This window comes from Plecotus auritus, assembly GCF_963455305.1.
Source record: "Plecotus auritus genome assembly, chromosome: 12".
NCBI classification, from domain to species: domain Eukaryota; kingdom Metazoa; phylum Chordata; class Mammalia; order Chiroptera; family Vespertilionidae; genus Plecotus; species Plecotus auritus.
This window is the reverse complement of record NC_137778.1, coordinates 39,373,768-39,393,728: the sequence shown is the minus strand read 5'-3', so window position 1 is coordinate 39,393,728 and position 19,961 is coordinate 39,373,768. Positions and strand designations below refer to the sequence as shown.

The 19,961-nt window shown below is 58.7% G+C and overlaps 3 protein-coding genes across 3 annotated transcripts; all 3 read right to left on the bottom strand.

The window, feature by feature from the left end:
- Positions 1-109: 109 nt before the first annotated feature.
- LOC308237304 (cyclin-dependent kinase 11B-like) lies at positions 110-1,408 on the bottom strand (the record flags this gene model as incomplete). Its single annotated transcript, XM_080647870.1, has 2 exons — positions 110-1,014; positions 1,384-1,408. The coding sequence occupies 2 exons, from the start codon at positions 1,406-1,408 to the stop codon at positions 110-112; spliced, it is 930 nt and encodes a 309-aa protein (XP_080503996.1).
- Positions 1,409-3,389: 1,981 nt separating this feature from the next.
- Positions 3,390-6,833, bottom strand: GSTM3 (glutathione S-transferase mu 3). The gene is made up of 8 exons (XM_080648326.1): positions 6,715-6,833; positions 6,248-6,323; positions 5,906-5,970; positions 5,125-5,206; positions 4,933-5,033; positions 4,512-4,607; positions 4,313-4,423; positions 3,390-4,040 (listed from the first exon to the last, which is right to left on the bottom strand). Exons 1-8 carry the CDS (start codon positions 6,760-6,762, stop codon positions 3,942-3,944), a joined length of 678 nt encoding a protein of 225 aa, XP_080504452.1. The 5' UTR covers positions 6,763-6,833; the 3' UTR covers positions 3,390-3,941.
- Positions 6,834-9,530: 2,697 nt separating this feature from the next.
- On the bottom strand, positions 9,531-19,240 carry EPS8L3 (EPS8 signaling adaptor L3; the record flags this gene model as incomplete). The annotated part of the gene is made up of 17 exons (XM_080648292.1): positions 19,179-19,240; positions 18,993-19,057; positions 17,357-17,515; positions 16,933-17,082; positions 16,751-16,806; positions 16,293-16,432; positions 16,087-16,202; positions 15,742-15,865; positions 15,595-15,656; positions 15,315-15,389; positions 14,839-14,987; positions 11,753-11,834; positions 11,485-11,519; positions 10,844-10,937; positions 10,556-10,681; positions 10,203-10,276; positions 9,531-9,714 (listed from the first exon to the last, which is right to left on the bottom strand). The coding sequence occupies exons 1-17, from the start codon at positions 19,207-19,209 to the stop codon at positions 9,531-9,533; spliced, it is 1,722 nt and encodes a 573-aa protein (XP_080504418.1). The 5' UTR covers positions 19,210-19,240.
- Positions 19,241-19,961: the final 721 nt, after the last annotated feature.

Below are 19,961 nucleotides of genomic sequence, written 5' to 3'. Positions count from 1 at the left end.
CCGCAGCCTGGGCCGCAGCAGCCCGTCATCCAGGCAGGACCGGGTCTGACCCACAGGCTGCCTCTGCTCCTGCCCCTGGTCCCGCTGTTTCTGGGGTCCACTCTCAACTTCAGAACTTGAGGCTGAAGCCAGGGCCTGCGGCCGAGGCCCCCTGGTTGGTGGCGGTGAGGTGGAAGCCGGTCTCCTTCAGGTCATCGTCACCCAGCTGGCTGTAGCCGAGGCCTCCCTCGGGGGGTCTCGGGCTGGTGCCACGCTTCACCCTTTGCTGTTCGCTCTTGGCGGGCCATGTGGGGAACATCGAGGGGTCGATGGGGAGGGGGGTCTGGCGGAAATACGCGTGCTTGAGACCGTCCTCTGCGCTGACCCTCCGCCCAGGAAAGTAGGTCAGGAACTTGTTCATGAGGTCGTAGCCCTGGTCGGAGAGCAGCGCCCCGAAGCGCTTGCGCAGGTTGTTGTAGGGGTACTCGGTGAAGGTCATCTTCTTCACGGCAGGCAGCTCGCTGTAGCCGGGCCAGATCTTCTCACTGGGCGTCCCCAGGTCCTTAAACACTTTGTTGATCTGATCAATCTCCGACTTCCCGCGGAACAGTGGCTTCTGCGTCAGCAGCTCCCCGAAGATGCAGCCCACAGACCACATGTCCACGGCCGTGGAGTACTCCTGGGCCCCCAGCAGCAGCTCTGGGGCGCGGTACCACAAGGTCACGACGATGGGGGTGTAGGCCTTCAGAGGGGACCCATACTCCCGCGCCAGCCCAAAGTCCCCCACCTTGAGGATGCTGGCGTGGCTCAGCAGCAGGATGATGACGTCAGGGAGGGCCGAAGCCGCAGGTTCGGGCTGGAGAATAGGGCCCTTGTGCTTCACTTCCGGCTTCAGCGAGGTCTGATGACACGCGCAGTGGAGCCAGTCGGGGTGCCCCGCCCTGTCGCCCCTCGGGGCCTGGTCGCCATCTGGGCCGGGGCACTGGTCGCTGGCGCCGCCCTGGCGGCTCTTCCCCTGCACCTGCTGCCCAAGGCCTGGCTTCAACAGAGCAAGGCCGCCCCAGGGGCGTGCAGGAGGCAGCCAGTGGTTCACTCCCACATCAGTTTCTCTCCCTTCCTCTCTTCAAAAATCAATTTAAAAATTGTGGGGGTGGGGGGGCAGCCCTAGCTGGTTTGACTCAGTGGATAGAGCATCAGCTTGTGGACCAAAGGGTCCCAGGTTTAATTTCGGTCAAGGGCACAAATGGGGTTGCTGGCTCAAACCCCAGTGTAGGGTGTGCAGGAGGCAGCCCATCTTTGATGTTTCTCTCTCTCCTTCTCCCTTCCTCTCCTGAGACACGCCCCTCGCAAGACATGGTTTCGGACCTGCTCCCAATGCAGCCCGGAGCTCCTAGGCCGGGGCACCTTCCAGGGCCTGGGGCGGTGCCATCACCTGGAAAGCTCGCCTGCCCAAGGCCCGCCCCCAGCGCGGGAGGAGGAGGCTCTGCTGCGGGATCCGGGGGCCCTGCCACCCACTAGCAGAAGGTGCGTGGGGCCTCCGCCTGCGGGGATCGCTGTTGCACACAGGGAGCCCGCCCTGGCCCGAGGACCCTCGCACCTCGCAGCGGGGCCGGGAGGTGCGTCCTCTTGTTCTGGATTTAAATCTCACATGTGACTCACCTGTAATTATTTTCACTGAAAATCCCCAAAGAGCCCATCCTGTTGGTTTTCAGAGGAGTTTTGTTTCAGTTTGGCCTAAGCATGGAGCAAGCCCCACCACGGACTCACGCGACCCACTCTCCAGCCTCGGATGTCTTGGCTGGTGCTCGGGGCCTCCCTGAACCTGACCTCGGTCCAGATCCCGGCACTTGGACCTGAACGCTCTCCACCTGTGTTAAGGTCAGGGCATTCCTTCTTTCTGTGTTCTGTCGCCCAACCAGAACAGAGGGGAATTTTAAAAAGTGCCTTGAGAGTATTTAGCACTTGTTGAAGCACACTCTTCCTTCATCCCCCACCTCACGAGAACAAAGGGAAGCGGTGCACTGTGCGTCCTGCTGTGTGGGCCCTACACAAGCACGCACACAGATTCACGTAAGAGGCAGGACCCGCTCTCAGGCAGCTTATGGTTTAGTGGTGGAGACAGGCATTTAAACGAGCAATTAAGACTTCAGTGTGGCCCGGCTTGTGTGGCTCAATGGTTGAGCATGGACCTATGAACCAGGAGGTCACGGTTTGATTCCCGGTCAGGGCACTTACCCGGGTTGCAGGTTTGATCCCAGTGTGTGTTGGGGGTGTGTGTGTGTTGTGTGCAGAAGGCAGCCAATCAATGATTCTCTCTCATCATTGATGTTTTTCTCTCTCCCGCTTCCTCTCTAAAATCAATCTATATATATCTATATATATATCTATATATATATCTATATATATATCTATATATATATATATATCTATATATATATATATATCTATATCTATATATATATATATATATATATATATATATATATATAATCTTGGCTTGGGGAGCCAGGGGCATGTTGGTCAGGATCAAACAAATCTCAGTGGCTTAATACACGGGTTTTAGGAACTCAAGCTTCAGGTCCCATGTGGTCAACAGGGACTCTGCTGTCAGGTGTGTGGGAGACCTAGACTGACGGAGGCCTCAGTCAGGCATCTGTGAGCTGAGTCATCACATCTGTTGGAAGCTGATGCGGCGGTGCTTTTGGGTAACTTGTTTATAAGTTTACATAACACAGGTCTGTTTCAGGCGCTCTAGGCAGAGTGGCTTACTTCTCATGACAACCGGGAAGGGAGGGTTCATTGGTCAGAGAAGGCACGAGGTCCGGGGGCCAGCCTATCGTGGCAGAGCCAGGATGTCCAGCCCCCTGCAGGCCCTGGGGAATTCAGAAAGGCTGGAACCTGTGTCCCGGGCAGGGGCAGGTGGCACCCCCAAGAGGGGTAGCTGGACAGGAAGTAGAGCGATTTGAAGGACTTTGTAAACTGGAGGAGACGGCATCCTTCCCCAGAGGATTAAGAATCCTTTGTACTGAAGCAGGAGAGTGACATGAGCAAATGTGCAGGTTGGAAAAACCACTGGCTAAACCCCAATGCTCTCCTGCTCCCCCACATCCCTCCGAACCCCCAAACCCATTTATCAGCAAGGCTCATTGCTCAACCTAGTCCTGCTGCAGAAGGATAAGGGATGTGCAATTTCTCCCTTGAGGCCAGGATCCGGGATGCTGAGCCCTAAGCTGGCTTGAGAGGCAGACCCATGTCCACACACGTCAGTGATCCCCACTCCACCCATCCTGTCAATGACATAACGCTACAGCTCGTCTTTCTGAGTCACATAAGCTATTGCCTTCTGAACTGGAAATGCCTTAATCCAGTTGCTCAACCTTCAGCAATGAAAACAAATGAGCATCTCTAATGCTTTTTGGGATATGGCTCCTTATGCAATTTTTTTTTCTTTTAATCCTCACCCAAGGATATTTTTCCATTGATTTTTTTTAGGGAGAGTGGAAGAGGGAAACACAGAGAGAAACATCAATGTGAGAGAAACACATCAACTGGTTGCCTCCTGCATGCGCCCCAACCAGGGCCTGGGCCGGGGAGGAGCCTGCAACCGAGGTACGTGCCCTTGGCCAGAATCGAACCCGGGATCATTTGGTCTGCAGGCCAACGCTCTAGCCACTGAGCCAAACCAGCCAGGGCTCACCTTTCTTTCTAGGCTTGGGCAAGACCCTCTATAGTAGCCACTGAACGCAATTGGGGGGGTGGGGATGTCAGTGTTGCAGGGACTGAGCCACGTCTTGGTAATAATTCTCCGGCATCCTCACTCTGCTCCGGCCGTTCCTCCCTAGAGAAACCCAGTGGGACACCAGTAGCCTAAGGGCTATTTATTGAGAAGAGCAGAGAAGAAAGCACACAGGTCCCCCGGGGGCAGGAGGGGACAGAAGAGGCGGTGCGAGGCAGCCTCCTGCTCAGCATATTCTCTTGCAGCCCCACAGGGCCATCTTGTTGTTGACGGGCATCTTGAAGAAGCGGTCGGACTGCATGTAGGCCGCAATCTTCTCCAAAGCCTGCAGGGGAAGCACGCCACGCCTCAGAGAGACCAGCACAGCCTCCTGACAGCCCGTTTCTAAGCAGCGGCACTCACAGCTGCCTGGCCCCACCCCCCTTTGGGGTACAGAAGCCGGACCCTTCCCAAGACGGAAAGGTCTGGAGGTGCCCAACCGTGGATCCCTTGAGGCAAAAGCTGGTGTTGGCCAAGACCCACCACAGTGGGGTGCCTGGGGCCCCGGGGAGCCTGTGAGTGTTTCTGTAAGGGAAAGGTGTTGGGAGCATCCTTCACCTCAAAACGGCACATGAAAGCCTTCAGGTTTGGAAACTCATCCAGGCACTTGGGCTCAAACATCCGGTTCTGATCTAAGACATCGTAGGTGAGGAAATCCACAAAGGTGAGCTAGAGACACAGTAAGACGGTGAGGTCAGGAGAGTTCATGAGCATCTGCAGCGACAGAGAGCAATCCTCTCCCTTCCCCTCCTCCTACCTTCTCCCCTGCAAACCACGAGAATTTCCCCAGGAACAGGGAGAACTGTTTCAGTTGTCCAGGGAGCTGTTCCAAGTACTGGGGCTTCAGCTTTTCCTGGGAGAGAGAGAGAGAGAGAGAATAGCTGTCATCATGTTCACAGCTGACTGGGGTTGGGGCCAGGGATGGACGTTCAGGGCCCCTTTCCCCAGCACCTTCCTCTCCAGGTGCCTCAGGTTGGGATGGCAGGATGCACAGGAGGGGTTTGGAACGGAGAGGGCCACCACCACCGTTTATGACAAGCAAACTGCCACCAAGTCAGAGTTCTGCTTCCTATTCCGACAGCTTGGGTTGGTGGGAAGGGGGCAGGAGCATGGAGACTTAACCTCGGGTTCCTAAGGCTCCTTTCCCTCATGCCTGCCTGGCTGCCGGGGAAACTCACATGGTCCGAGTTGTAGCAGATTCGAACCAGTTGCATGCGGAAATCCATGATCTGGTTCTCCATGATGTCCACGCGGATCTTTTCTTCTTCAGTATCCCCACCTGTAGGCCAGACGACAAGCGGTCACCCTGGCATATCCACCCCCCAGAGAGTGGCCAGCCTTGGCCCCCTCCCCAGCCCTACCCCACTCACACATGTTGTGCTTGCGCGCGATGTAGCGCAAGATGGCGTTGCTCTGGGTGATCTTGTTCTTGCCGTCCATGAGGTAGGGCAGCTGGAAGGAAAAGGTGAAATGAACCACCTGCCTGTCTCCTGGGGCAGGTGAGACTTGCAGGGACGTGAACAGTAGAGAGAGAGAAGTTAGGAGGGAGAAGCACATAAGTAGAAGGTAGTGATTGGGCCCCCACGTGAATTTAGACAGGTGTATGTGTGTGTGTGTGTGTGTGTGTACGCCATGAACCCTTCTTGCAGAAGTTTTTTAAAGGCATAAAGCAAATTACACATATTTACACCATTTATAAAAACATTAAGAAAACAAAATTGTAACAGTAATATGTGCCTATTAGTGAATCAAATAACAAGCAGGGGTAATAATTACCACAATGTCCAAGTAGGATGGATGTACATATTTATTTACAATACCTTCCACACATCCAACAGAATATGAAAATGCCCGATTTCTAGTGACAAAGCCACAGACGTGGCTCATAACCAGCGTCACTTATTGCTCATATGCACAATAAAGGGACTGGTAACTTCAGTTAGTGCTTCGTGGGAGTGAAAATAATTCTTTTCTCCGAGTTCTTGAAGTCTGTTTATTCTACAAAATAATTCTTTTCTCCAAGTTCATGAAGTCTGTTTATTCTATCCAGGTGAAGAGCCCTGTTGTAGATGCCCCCCAGGCCAGAGAGGGAAGAAGTGAGGGTCCAGGGGACCGCCTTCCCTCTGGCTCCCCTCCTCCTAAACCACCTACGTTTGGAAAGTCCAGGTCCAGCTTGAATTTCACATCCAGCCATTGGCTTTTATCGAAGTCAGGAGCTGCAAGAGAGAGAATGGAATGGGACCCAACTTCAATTTCCCGAGGGCAGTAGGGAGATCTAGGGAAATAGCCTAGTCCCAGGAGCGCACATCCCCAGGCCCCACTGCTTAACCATTTCATCGCCGGGGCCTCCTTGGTTAAGCGTTAGGACGGGGTTGGGCCGAGGGAGAACCCCAGCTCCAGGTGAGCGCTTCCAGGTGGGGGCCCTCGTCGCACTGGACTTGGGAGTGATGCCACCTTCGGGGCACAGGAAGGCAGGGGCGGAGCGCGCCTTACCTCCCCCGCAGATGTACCGTTTCTCCTCGTAGCAGGTACCGGTGAACTCCAGGAGCAGGCGAATGGCGTGCGCCAGCTGGGGGGGGACAACCCGGGTCGGCGCCTGCGCAGCCCCCTCTCCTCACCCCACCCTCCCCCACCCCACCCCCACTCCCACTCCAGCCGCCAACGTCCCCCTCCCGGGCTGCCGAGCCCCGCGTCCCGCCCAGTGGTCGTTAAGCCGCCCCCCGCCCCCCATCGGCCCAGCGGCTGGCCGTCCCCGGCCTCTCTCCGCGGCCCGGGTCCCAGGGGCGGGGCCGGGGTCGCCTCCGCGGCGGGGACTCGACAGGGACTCGGCGGGGCTGGGGTCGCGGGAGGGCGGCTGGGCTCCGAGGGGAACCCTTCCGTGGGGGGCCGTTGGCCTGAGCCCCGCCGCCCCTGCGTCCGTCTCCCTGACCCAGCGGCTCGGCCGTCGAGAGCACACTCACCCCGCGGATATCCCAGTACCCCAGAACCATGGACTTGGACGACGACATGGTGGTGTCCTTTCCGTGCCTTTGGGAGGGAGGCGAGCGCGGACCGGGCGGCACTTTATACCCGATGTGGTGGGCGGGGCCGACGCGAGAGCCTGACTCCGCCCCCCGCCGGGTTCCCTCCTAACGTGTCCCCTGGGCCACGCGCGGCTCGGCTTCTGCAGCCCCCGAGGCTCAGGGAGGGGTGCAGCGCGCGTGCTGGGGCGCTGGGGGCCTGGGGTTGGGACTCTGCGCTCCCCAAGGGTGGGAGCCGCACTCCGTTAATGGTGCCCACAGCCCGAGCAGTGAGGGCTCTGGTTACCCCGGCAGAGTGAGATATTTACCTAGGTGGGAGGGAGGGGGAAAGGTGGGCAAGGCTGTGGCTCTGATCACCCGGGAACCCCACCCTTGTGTGCATGTTGGGAGGTGGCAGGAGTCCGGAGCTATTCCAAGGTTCCTGGCCCCAGGGTCTACCCAGCCCGGCCACTTAGGACCCAAAACCCTTTCCCGCCTCGCCGGGATGTGGGAAATCCTATTTCTCCCTTAGTCTGGCTGAAGCAAGGTTGGGACTTTTTAAAAGGACATTTCACTAAAAAGAAGAAAGAAAAAAAAAAGTGCCACACATAGGGACAGATACAGTCATAATGGCTGAATCTCTCCTCCCAAGGCAACAAACGGCCAGTCACAAATTCCCCTGAGGTGTAAGACTAACATTCCCTCACTACCAGTCATCTAGGTACTTCATATATGTTAAGCTTCACAACTTTGCGAAGTAGATTTGATGCCCATTTCACAGAAGGGGATAAAGGAGGCCTGGAGGGGTTGGGTGAGTTGCCATTCTAAGCTCTCAAATTCTCAAGGGCGGCGGCCTAGGTCTGTGTAACAGCACAGCTCATGTTAGTTTCACTGAACTGGACATCCGAGCAGCCCCTCACCTGATCTCAATCTTTGTTGGGAAATCTGGGGGGCGCGGGGCTAAAACACTTTTTTCCTGGTCCTGGAGTGTCTCCCTTTTTCTAGGGCGCCTGCAGGTCCCCCAAGCCCAGAGGACAATGGGTTAATATCTCCTCCCCATCCCAAGACATTAACTTTCTGATGAACTTTTGCCCTTGACAGTCAGACCCTGAGGGACTTGACATCATGGGCTCAGGGACTTGTTCTCTCTTTTGTGAGGGAAAAGAGATGATATTCTGAGGCTGGAATGACTAGGCTGTCTACACCTCGGGGGGTCTGGGCCCTCGGCAATGTTAAGGTCCTGGACAAATCCGGCTAAGAGATACTTACGGAAACATATTAAGAACCCCAGGGTGCCTCTAGCCGGGTTGGCTCAGTGGTTGGAGCATCAGCCTGAGAACTGAAGGGTCCCGAGTTCAATTTCGGTCAAGGGCACGTGCCTTGGTTGCAGGCTCAATCCCCGGCCCCGGTCGGAGTGTGTGCAGGAGGCAACCAAATGATGTGTCTCTCTCACATCGATGTTTCTCTCTCTCTGTCTTTCCCCCTTCCTTCCACTCAATCTCAATAAAAATCAATGGGAAAAATATCCTCGGGTGAGGAGTAACAAAAAAAGAAAAGAAAAGAACTCTAGGGGGTCCTTGATCCACAGTACATCAAGCCTTATGTGTAGACTGAGTCAGTAGAAGCGCCTCTGCTCTGGGAGGGGAGTCCATGACACTTAGGAGCTTAAAGACCGCTGTGTACCCTAAATCCCAGAAGCCACATTAGTGCCGAAACGCCTCATAAACCTTTGAGAAAATAGGGCCCAGAGCGCGAGATGCCTTGCCAGCCAGTTGGTGGACTTTGAACTTCCAGTCCAACGTTCCCTACGCTCTGTCACTGGAGACAAGCTGGGGAGGAAGCTCAAGGTCGGCTCACCCACCAGGAGGGGACAAAAATTGTATCAAAGGAGGAAGCTGCCAAGCAGACCAGCAGCCAGCGCGGCTGATCAAAACCTCCCCCCGCCCGCAGCCCGGCCCTCTCTGCTCCTGTGGAGTGCCGTGCCCTGGGCGCTGCTGGGCGCCTTGGATAGATATACCGGAGAAATGTGCGCAGAAGGGCAACGATGGTGAGCATCGTTGGGCGTTTGTTTAGAAAGAGGGTAAGCAGAGCCTGGGCCATAATCCTCAAAGGCTGGCTCCGCGTTCCAGGTGGCCGTGGGACTCCCACCCCGGCTCAGTCTGGTCCAGTGATGGATGCCGGGCTGCTGCTGGGTCCTGCCCAGTGCCCCAGCTCCTCCTGCCTCCCTGCCTCTGGCCCCCATCAGGCCCAGAAGAAGCTGAGAGGGAGGCGCAGGCCAGGCTTGAAGACGCTTTTATTGGGGAGGAGAGGACTAAGTGGCATCCTGACAAAGCTAGGCACGTGTGCTCCGGGCCTAGGACAGACACAATAAATAGATGGTTGCTGGAGAGGGCTCCCCACGCAGCGAGAGGGCACCATCCGCCCAACCTCTGGGCTTGCTGTGTGAGCTGGGTGCGGGGTTCGCTGCAAACTGGGGACCTGCAAGAGGACTGCTGGGGGCTCTAAAGAGAATCAGATCCTCCGTCTGGCTGTGAGAAGGCCTTGGTCTTGGAGATGTCTGAGTTGGTGCCTACGGGCTTATCTGAGGAAAGAAGGATGGAGATGAGGCTGGTGCCAGGGAAGGGACCGCCCCCCCCCCCCCCCAGAGCTCCTGCGGACACTCTGCTCGGACCTCCAGGCCTGCCTGAGCCCATGATGTCAAGTCCCTGTGGGAATAGCCCGGCCCAGTACCCGGCACGCTCAGTTCCACCCTAGGGCAGGCCTGCTGGCTCTCACTGTCACCCAAGGAGCACCCCACATTTCCACTGGGGTTCCCAGGGTGTTCTCACCCCCAGCATCCTTCTGGTGGCCTCCAGCCGGGCCACGACCCGGGGGGCATCCTGTGGACACATCATCTGGAGCTCCCCCGGGCTCAGGTAAAGCAGCTGCGACCCCGACAGGGCCCCGAGGGTGTTCACGGTGCTGGGGACAGACAGAGGCCGTCAGTGTGGGCAGAGGACTTGGGCCTGAGTCTGGTAGAGAGGAGCTGTTTGGGCTCGGAGGCTGGGGTTGCGGGATAATTCATGGAACAGGGCGTGTGGAGGTGAAGGAGTAACGTATGCATTTTGGCTTAAACCAATTGCAGACTCCTGGTCTGGAGGGAGGCGTGCAGGAAAGAAAATCTTGTGGGGGCAGGTGGGGGGTAGGTGGGTGGGGGGTAGCAGCCGAGGTTCCTCCTGTGTCCCCCCAATCCTACTGCCTTCCCCATGGCAAGGGCTCCCCACTTAGGCATGAACACAGCCCCTCTTCTGCTGTGACAGGGCAACACGTGTGGGATTGTCGTGTACCATGTAAGTACAGTGTAGGTAGCGTGTAGGTCAGGAGGCAGGTCCTGGGGTTCTGGGTCTCCTTGCTTACTGTCTGAACCCTCCACCAAGGCCCCCCACGCACCCCAGGGGCGAGGTGCTCACCCAGGGGCGAAGTTCTCTGCCTGCAGCCAGGCTCTGACCTCCTCGGGCCTGGAGCTAAGTCGCAGCATCGGGGCCTAGAATTGGGGGCACTTGGAGTCAGAGACCATCTCCTCCCAGAGCCCCCCAGGGCCCCCATCGCCTGGGCCTTGCTCTGGGCTGCCGGCGGGTTACTTGCCCCGCGGCTTGCGTGCCCGGCAAGGCCCAGGCTTAGCCTCGGCTCCGGCTCCTGATAAGCGTGGCCATGTGAGCACGTGATGACATTAAATCAACCAGGACAGCCTTCTCCACTGTCCTGAGGCCCCCGCCCCACCCTCCCCGGCCCCAGAGCTGAGGCTGGTTGAGCCCAGGAGTACCCGAAGGGCCGGGCTCTGGCTCCTGGGGCCCCCCGACTGCAGGGGCTCCAGGATGTTGCTGGGAATGTAGCCGCTCTCTCCCCTCTGGTCCTTCACCAGCCACCACCGCTTGCTGTGGTCCAGAACCTGCCGGGAGTCACCCTCAGTCACACGAGCCTCTTCCTCCCCGACAAGGCTTTCTCCTTCCCAGCCCTCCCCACGTTCCCGCTCCCTCTAGGCCACCCACCCCAGCAGCCCCACCCGCACCCCCACCCCAGGCTGCCTGCAGCGCCCGCCCAGCCCGCTCACCTCCAGCACTTCTCCGGGGGCCACTGTCAGCTCCTTTGGGTTCCTAGCTTTAAACTCATGTATGACTTGCATTCTCAGAGCTGGCTGGACTGGCCTTGGGGTGAAGGGTACAAGGTTAGGGTCCCCGCACGCACGGAGGGCCATGGTGTGTGTCTCCTCTTGAGCCAAGTGGGAGGCGCTCCCTGACCTGACATGCCCCCTCCCCCCAGGGTGCTGGAGCCGGGCCTGGGGAACGGAGCCCCAGCTGTCTCCCACCCGAGTCTGGAGGCGACTATTGGGTGTCCACAGGGTTGAATGACGGGGCAGTGTTAGTGGGGCTTAGGGGGCGTTGTCTGCAGGCAGCAGGGTCTGGGATGTGGTTGATCTCTGAGGACTCAGTTGGGGACTTCTCTCCCTCTGAGCTCTGCCCTTATTCCCGCGCTCTGGGAAGTCAGAGGCAGGCGCTAGAAGAGGGGTTGCAGCCCGGAAGGTGAAAACCTGCGTTCTCACCCAAGGGGGAGGGACGTGCCTGTGCACGGATGCGTCTGGCTGAAAGAGACCCAGAGGGTGTCTGAGATGTAGCACCCACAGGTCCACAGGGTCAGCCCCTTCTCACCCTCCCCTTCACCGTAGGGCCCTGACTAAGGCCCGGGCTGGCTCACCGGAGGGAAGCAGAGTCCTGGTATCCTGAGGGTGCCTGTGGGGGCGGGACAGAGTGAGCGAGGGCAGAGTGAGGGAGGGCAGCGTGGAGGCAGGGAGCTGGCCACAGAGCCACTCCCACACAGCTGCCTCACGTCCCCTCCCCTGCCTGCCTGCCTGGCCCCTACATATGGGTTCTCAGTTGCCATGTGACCATGGCGTGGACTGAGAAGGCAGAAACGAGCCGGAGGTCAGGGCTTGGAGTAGGGCTCCGTGCTAAGCTCCCCTTACCTGGTTGGAAGGTTCTGAAGGCTGCCAGCCATCATAGAACGTAGGTTGGTAGGGTGGGGGCTCCTGGCCTGTCCAGTTGTCCCTGGGGAGAGAACCAAGCTGAGCCCACTGTGCTCCAGGCCGTGGGACAGCAGAGCAGACGGAACCTAGCCTCGGGGTCTCCTAGGGCAGGAGCAGGGAACCTGCTTTCTGCCAAGGGCCGTTTGGATACTTACAGCATCATTCGCGGGCCACACACAATTATCAACTTAAAAATTAGCCTGCTGTATCTGGCCAGACATTTAATTAACTCGCCCCCTAATGCCTTGGCAGGGCCAGACGAAATGATTTCGTGCACCTTAGATGGCCCGAGGGCTGGACGTTCCCCGCCCCCGATCTAGGTAACGGAGGGCGTGCCCACGCACACAGATGAAAGGCCCCAGAACACCCAGGAAGGGGCCAAGCGCTGGGCGTGAGCGGATCCCGCAGGGCAGGGACCTGTGGCCAGCTTCACCTCTGCCCACGGAGTTCAGCTATGTCAACTCCACGAGAACACGCCGGGCACGCGATCACACCCACTGGGGGTTGGACTTAAGGTGGGGGCTGGGCAGAGGTGGGTGTTTCCTCCCGCTCGGCACTGAACGTGGCCGCCTGGGTTGCCGCTTCTCTCACAGGTGCTGCACGTGACGCCCACCTGTCCCCGGGAGCTGCTGTCCCCCGTGCAGTGGAGGGTACGTAGGCGGCAGCTGAGAACGTGTGTTCAATGGGAACAAATACATTGTTTATTTTCTGAATCTTTTTAAACGGTCCCTTCTCTTGGCCTTAAAAACATGCTCAGGTCTTCCCGTGACTGTGCCACTACTGCTTTTAATCTGTCCTTCTATTCCCTTCTCTGTACCAACTTTTTTGAGAATGTTGTCTATTCGCCCTTCCTACATTTCATTATTCCTTGCAACCCGATTCTTACCTCCGCCATTACTCTGTCGATACCAGTTTTTCTAAAGTCCCCATAATCTCCCGATTGCCAAGTCCGCTGGCTTCGTATGGCCCATGTCCTTCCAAACCACAGCATGTAGCATTGTTTACAGCTTTGGGTCAATTTGCCTAAAATCAAGCCACCTAAATATAACTTGTCTGAAACTCAACTCTTTTGAGTGTTTTCACACCCTCTTTAGACTATTTTCTGTATGTTTGATGTTCAACTCATTCATTCACTAACTTCTTGTTATTGTAAGAAATCAGAAAACATTCCAGGGCATATCTGACCTAATTTTGTATTTAAAATGATACACAGAGCCAGAAAGGAGGAGGAGCTCCCCGGGGCTGGGGAGAGGGAGGCATGGTACAGAGTTTTGTTACTTGCTGAATGGTTACAGAGTTTCTGTTTGGGACCAGGAAAAAGTTCTGGAAATGGATAGTGGTGATGGTTGCCCAACATTGTTAAGTATTTAGTGCCACTGAATTATACTCTTAAAAACATTAAAATGGTAAATTGCATCTTATGTACATCCTATCACCACTAAATAGACAGACTGCATTGAATTATACTTTATGTCGCTGGGTGGGTTGGACAACAACCCCTTTAATGGGGCTGAGTTGAAAAGAACTCACTAGGCAAGATGCTAGAGCAAGAGGCTCACTCACTTCCTGGGTGGTTTCTCTTTCTAAAACCCTCTTCTCTCTTGTTTTTTATGCCTCTGCTCTTTTGTTTCTTCTTTTAACTCTCGGGAATTTCTCTTTGCCTCCTTAATCCTCTTTCCTTTCTCCACTTACATGTAGAAGTTTCCCTTCTCTCTCTCCGGGACAGAGCGACCTTGCTCATTAAGGTGAGTTCCAGGGCTGCCTGCGGAGGGCTCACCTCTAGGTGGCGCTAACCATCATTTCTGTACTGACTGTTCTCAAACCCTCATAGCCAGGTCGGACCTCTCCCCTGAGGGCCAGGGCCCCCCCTGTCTCTGTGGAATGTTCCCTGATACCCCAGCCCAGCACATCCAAGCTGGGTTTATCCCCCGCTCCCTACGGCTCTCATCGCTTTGGCCTTGTTGTCCATCTGCCCATCTCGGGGTTACGCGGATGTGGCATCTCACTTTTGATCTTAACTCCTCGGCCAGTTGGTTGCCAGGTCTTACAGATGTTACATTTGCAGCAACTCTTATGTCAGTAATTCTTAAGTTCTGGGCCCGATTGAGACAAGTTTTCACTTTGTTCTTGACAAAAGTGAGAAAATATTTTGGTAGAAGGTTGCCAACTCTACATTCTTGGGAGAATTGTTCTTTTTTTCTGAGATAAAGCCTTTCCTTCTGAGGCAGGTGATGGCAAGCGATGGTTTTAAAAAGAAATGTCCCAGCCCTGGCGGTGTGGCTCAGTGGTTGAGCATTGACCCATGAACCAGGAGGTCACAGTTCAATTCCTGGCGAGGGCACATGCCTGGGTTGTGGGCTCAATCCTCAGTAGGGGGCACTCAGGAGGCAGCTGATCAATGATTCTCTCTCATTGTTGATGTTTCAATCCCTCTCTCCCTCTCTGAAATTAAATATATATATATATATATATATATATATATATATATCCTATCTAATAAAGAGGGGATATGCTAATTGACCCTCACACCATCGCAAAGATGACGGCACCCACAGCCAATAAGGAGGGAATATGCTAATTGACTGCCCTGCCCTCAAAGATGGCGACGCCCACAGCCACAAGATGGTGGCGCCCAGTCCCCTCAGCCCCCCAGCCGCCCAGGGCTGCCCGAGGCTCAGGTAACCAGGGCCGGCCAAGGCTTGCGCAGCCAACAGTGGCAGCAGCAGAGGTGTGATGGGGCGTCACCTTCCCCTGATCTCCGGGTCGCCTCCTGCCCCTGAGGGCTCCCGGACTGGGAGGGGAGCAGGCCGGGCTGAGGGACCCCCACTCCAGTGCATGAATTTTCATGCACCGGGCCTCTAGTATCTATATAAAAATCGTTCGTACTTGGTGTAACATAGAGTTAGGAGCTCCCTGTGGAGCCCAGCGGTTTGTTTTGAGATGTTTCTGGTCGGTGATGGTGTAGAGCTCGCCGCACCCAATGTCCTGCCCTATGCCCCCACGCGCCCAGCCTCGTCCTCCCTCACCGGCTGGTGGTCCAGGCCAGGCCCAGACTCTTCCAGAGTTTACTGTCAGGCGGGCTTAGGTAGAACTTGAGCATGTTGACGGCTTCGGGGGTGAGGAGGGGTGAGATCACTTGGCCTGCGAGATTCTGCTCAGGGCACTGCGTCAGGACCTAGAGGGAGGAGGGCGGTGTCCCCCAGGCCCAGCTGGAGTGGGAAGGGCCCGGAGTCTCGTGCAGCTTCTGCCCTGCCCTTGGCCTCAGGCCTGCTGCTCCTCCCGGCCTCAGAGCCCCACTATCCTTGGCTCCACCCCCAGCCCCTCTAGTTTGCCGAGGGCGCTGTACCCAGCGGGATGGTGTGTTGGGGTCGAGGAGGATGTGTGGGGGTGAATGAGGGGCAGACCCCACAGCCTCCCTCTACCCTCTGCCCGCCACCCTGGCCTCTGCTTGGTCTACGCTTCAGCTTGTACCTCTTCGCCACCCTGACCTCCCCCCACTCACGAAGTGCAGAGTCTGGAAGAGCATGTGCAGCAGCTCGGGGGCACTGGGATCCTTCAGGTGGATGGCCAGCCTCCCCTGGGGACATGGGGTACCGTCACCACCCTCCATCCACCCCACCTGCACCGGGGCCCCAGGGCCTCAGGGCCCATCAGTGTCGGGGCCTTGGTTGGGAGCCTGGCACTCTCCAAGGTCCTGAGAGGGGGGAGGGGAGGTTCCAGGGGAGAAGCCTGGGATGCCTATAGTGGTGTGAGGGAGGCTGGGACTTGTGGGAGCCACATACCAGGAGGTTGAAGCTGTACTTGAACTTCTGGAAGCAATCGATGTACTGCGCCTGTGTCCTCCCTATGGGGGATGGGGATGGGGAGAAGGCGGTGGGTCACAGATTATCCCAAGGCACCACCCCTCTCCCCTGGCCCTCAGCACTCACCCCCCTGACCCGTGTTCTTTTTCTTCCCCTGTTTCTTCGTCTTCTTCGCACTGCCGTTCGCCTGGGCCTTCCTCAGCGGCTGCACGAACACCTCGATGTCCCTCAGGATGCGGTTCAGCACCTCCTGGACACAAAGGGCTTGGGCCTCAGGCGGGCAATCAGGCCCCCCTGGAACTCCCAACCTGCCCCAGCCCCAGCCCCTGCCTCTGCCCCAGCCCCCCCCCTACCCCCTCCTCAGCCCAAGGCCTGCCTTGGCCACCCTGGGGCCTGGTTTCTGGGGGGAAGGGTTGGTGTCCCCCTTCGCCAGGCTCGGGAGCTCGGCAGGCCCAGACAGTCTGTGGTTACCTCGTCCCTCACTGGGTCCTCGGGGGTCAGGGGGCGCCTTGGAGGAGGCAGAGCGAAGGCACTGGGTTCTCGGACACTGGAGTGTCGTGACAGGGGCCGTGGGGATGGTGGCATGCCTACAATGTAAGAGGACATGGCCTCTGATCTTTAATCTAAACCTTCTCCTTCCCCATCCCCACACCCCACACCCCACACCCCACACTTACTGTGCTCTGGGGCCATCCAGTGGGGCTGTTCTGGAGGGGGCCCCCACTCCAGGGGGGCTGCCTGCTCCCTAGGGAGTGGCCTTTCCAGAGGAGCCCCCCTCCATCTGTCCTGGCCGGGGTGAGGGACTCCAAATCGGGGTCTGCTGAGCACACGATGCAGACACAGGCTTGACAGTGTTTTGGGGACAGAGGCTCTGCCCACACTTCTCTCTAGGCCTCCACCTGGAACTTTCCTGCCTCCCCCCTGCCTCCCCCCTGCCTCATGTGCCCACCTCTGAGCTTTCTCAGGTCCCTTGTCAGGCTCTAGGGACAGTCTCCAGTGTCCCCTGGGCCAGACCCCAGCCCATCTAGCCTTGGCCCCAGCTTGGCCCCTCCCAGCTCCAGGCCCCGGTTCCTTGGGCTGCAAGCTCCCGGGCTCTCACCTGGGCTGGATGGTGGGCGGGGCAGAGGCTGCCTACCTGAGCTCCAGCTCCTCCTTCAGGGCCTTCTGCAGGCTGGTCCTCAGCCGCTCTGCCTGGAGGAGGCAGCAGGTAGGCAGGTGTGTGTGTGTGTGTGTGTGTGTGTGTGTGTGTGTTTGGGGAGAGTGATGGTTGTTGGGCCCCACACCCACTCTCTTCTTGACCCCACCCGGGCCACTCACCCCCACTTCCGGGCACTGGAAGAGCAGAGTGCTGCTGCCTGGCGGGCCCGCCCCCTGCACGGTGATGGACAGCACGGACTTGTAGGAGCAGGAGTTGAGCACCGCGTCCATGGCCTGGATGCTGTCCAGGCGGTAGGAGTCCAGCTCCTCCTGGGCCAGGTGGAGAGGTGGCTGTGAGGTCACTGAGAGCCTGGGTGGCTCGTGGGGGCTCCTGATCAGGGTCACCCCAGCCCGGCAGAGGCCTGGGGCTGGAGTGTCCACTCCCCTGCCCCCTGGCCACTGTGCCCGGTCTCTTCCTAGGCCTGTGCACTGCCCACGGGAGGGCGGCTGCTGTTTGGGGCAGGGAGGGGTGGAGCCGACGCCCGGTGCTTGCTCTCCCACAGCTGGGTTAGCGATGACCCGTGCAGGTGTGCGGAGGGCTGACCTTGGTCTCGATGTCCAGCAGCTGGAGCCAGCCGTCTCTGACCTGCAGCAACAGGTTCTGGCTCCACACTCGGCCCTGAGCGTCCAGCTCCTGCAGCCGCTGCACGGCGTCCTTGGGCTCCCGGAGCCCCTGCATGCCCAGCTTACACGTCATCAGGTGCTGAGGGGCGAGGAGGCCAGGAATGGAGCAGGTTTGGAGAGGGGGGCAGAGAGGGCGTGCGGGGTGGCGGAAGGGCAGCAGAGGGGGAAGCAGGGCCTTCCCATAAAGCAGCCTTCGAGGGCTGGTGAGGCCGGAAGCTGGCTGGGACGGGCCCCAGGGGGCTGAGGGGCTGCACGAGGGGGTTTAGGACTCTGGAGGGAGGACGTGGCCTTGAGCAGTCCAGGGGGCTGAGGAGGCTGGATGGTGGTCAGTGTGGGCTTCAACCACCCAACAAATAAAGCGCGAACTCCTCTGGGGGGGAGGCAGGGCCCTCAAATTCCGTCCCTGGCTTCCTTTGCTTCTTTGGGAATCCACTATCCCAGCCTGGGCCTTCTCTCTGACCTGCATTCCTGTCTCCATGCCCTCGCTCATGCTGGTCCCCACCCCTTCCCACTGCCATCCAGCTCCTCCTAGCATCTTGGGAGGAAACCCAGGCCCCGCCTCCTCCCGATTCCTGCCCCTTGGGGTGCGCAGTGATCATATCTCCATGCAGGCCCTTCCCTCCGCTGGTCTGATCATCCCCCAGGTTTCTGCTGTTACTCTCCCTCCCCGCGGAGACCCCTCCTCCTCCAGTCCAAACGCAGCCTTCACAGGTCACAGTCTTGCCTTCTGTCCCCTCCAGGCCCTTGTCGGGGGCGTGTCGTCCGCCTCCTCCCTGGTCCCACTGCCCTGCTCTCTGCCCAGGCCCCAGCGCCTCTCCCGGGGGAGCCGCCTGCATGCCCAGGGCCCTGACGCTGTGAGCAAACACCCTGGCATCCTGGGCGTGCCTCCTCTTGCTCTTAACCGCTGGGCCCAAGAGAAGCCAGTTCCCAGCCCTGGCCCCGCCATGAAGCCCAGGATCCTGGTCCCAGCCTCTGTGGCCCCGTGGAGCCTCCCGACCATCGCCCATGTCCCTCCCTCCTCCTTCCCGGGACAGCCCCGCTCTGCTGTGCCCCGGGTTTGCTCTCCCCACCACGCCCTTCCGGACTGTGCTGTGTGGGTTGTGCCCACAGCCCTTCAGGCAACTGGGTGCCACGGGGCCAGTGTCCTCCTCCCAGGCCAGAGCCTCCAAGCAGCTCTACCCGGCCACCCTGGGAGCCCAGGCCCAGACACTGCCCTTGGGGCCTGCTGACCTCACACATTCCTCCTTGTACCGGGGCCAGACGCAGGGCAAAGAGCAGTCCCCCGGGGCCAGGTGCGGCAGGGATGGGTCTGGAGACAGGTGCGGGTGGGAGTGGCTGCACGTGCCTCCTCTGCTGTCCTGGCGTCCTTCAACCCTCCACCCGGCCTCCCTCCCGCCGGCTGCCTGGGCCTCCCAGGCCTGAGCCCTCCTGACCTGGCTGGGCCGGGCTGCTGGCTCCGTGGCAGGACTTGTCTGGGTGTCTGATTTGAGGCAGGGCCATGGGCACCAGGAAAACGGGGTGGCATCAGGAAACTGTCTGGGGCCCGGGTTACTCACCTCCACCTGGTGCTGCAGGCAGGCGGGCTCTGAGACCAGGTTGTGCAAGTACTCCTTCCGGTGCACTGCGGGGGACAGCGTGGGGGGGGGGGGGGCGAGGGCGGGCAGAAGGCCCAGGTGAGACCCAGGCAGTGCGGGGTGGGCGGCATGCAGAGGGCCAGGGGAGGAGATGGAGGGAGAACTTACTGTAGATGGCTTTGCTGCTGGGCCGGGACATGGTGACGCGGCTGAATGAGTCCCTAGAACCTAAACTGAATCAAAGGGACAGCCGTCAGCCGCGGAGAGAAACCCCAGGGCGGAGGGGGCGGGTTGTGGATCCTGTGTCTGGTCCCTGACCTGCCTGAGGCCTGGACCAGGCTCCCACCCGGGGCCTCTGAGACCAGACCCAAAGCCTTGGCCCCAGGGACCTCTCCGAGCCATCTCCAGCCATGCCTCCTCCACCAAGGAGCCCTCCATCCGGGCCGGGCCTGGGGGCCCCAAGGCAGGCTCCCAGCCTCCCGTTATTTGGCCAATAAAGCCCATTTCCATGGGCCCTGGACAGCTGGGTGGCTGGGGACCTGGGCCCAGATCCCGTCCCGGGCCCGAGTGTGAAAGATGCTGAGAGTGGGCTGCACCCAGCTTCCCGCTGCCAAAGACAGCCTCTGTCCGGCCGGTTCAGTTCTGTGCGTTGGGAGGTCAGTGTTGGTTCTTAAGCTGGGAACCGCTCACGAGGGTGTGGGGCACGGTGCGCACGTGCGTGCACATTCCTGGGGCCCTGCCTCAGTGATCTGTGCTCCCCCGAGTGCCTTCCCAAGTCTCCTGTCACTTGTCTTTCTTTCCATACTCTGAACCCTCTGCCAGGTCCCTCTCACTCAACCCTACATTTCAGCTCCAGGATCACCTCCTTGGTGAAGCCCTCCGTGAGCACCCCACCCCCCTGCCCAGAGCGCCCTCCTCACGCGACAACAGCCACCCGGTTAGTGCCGAGAG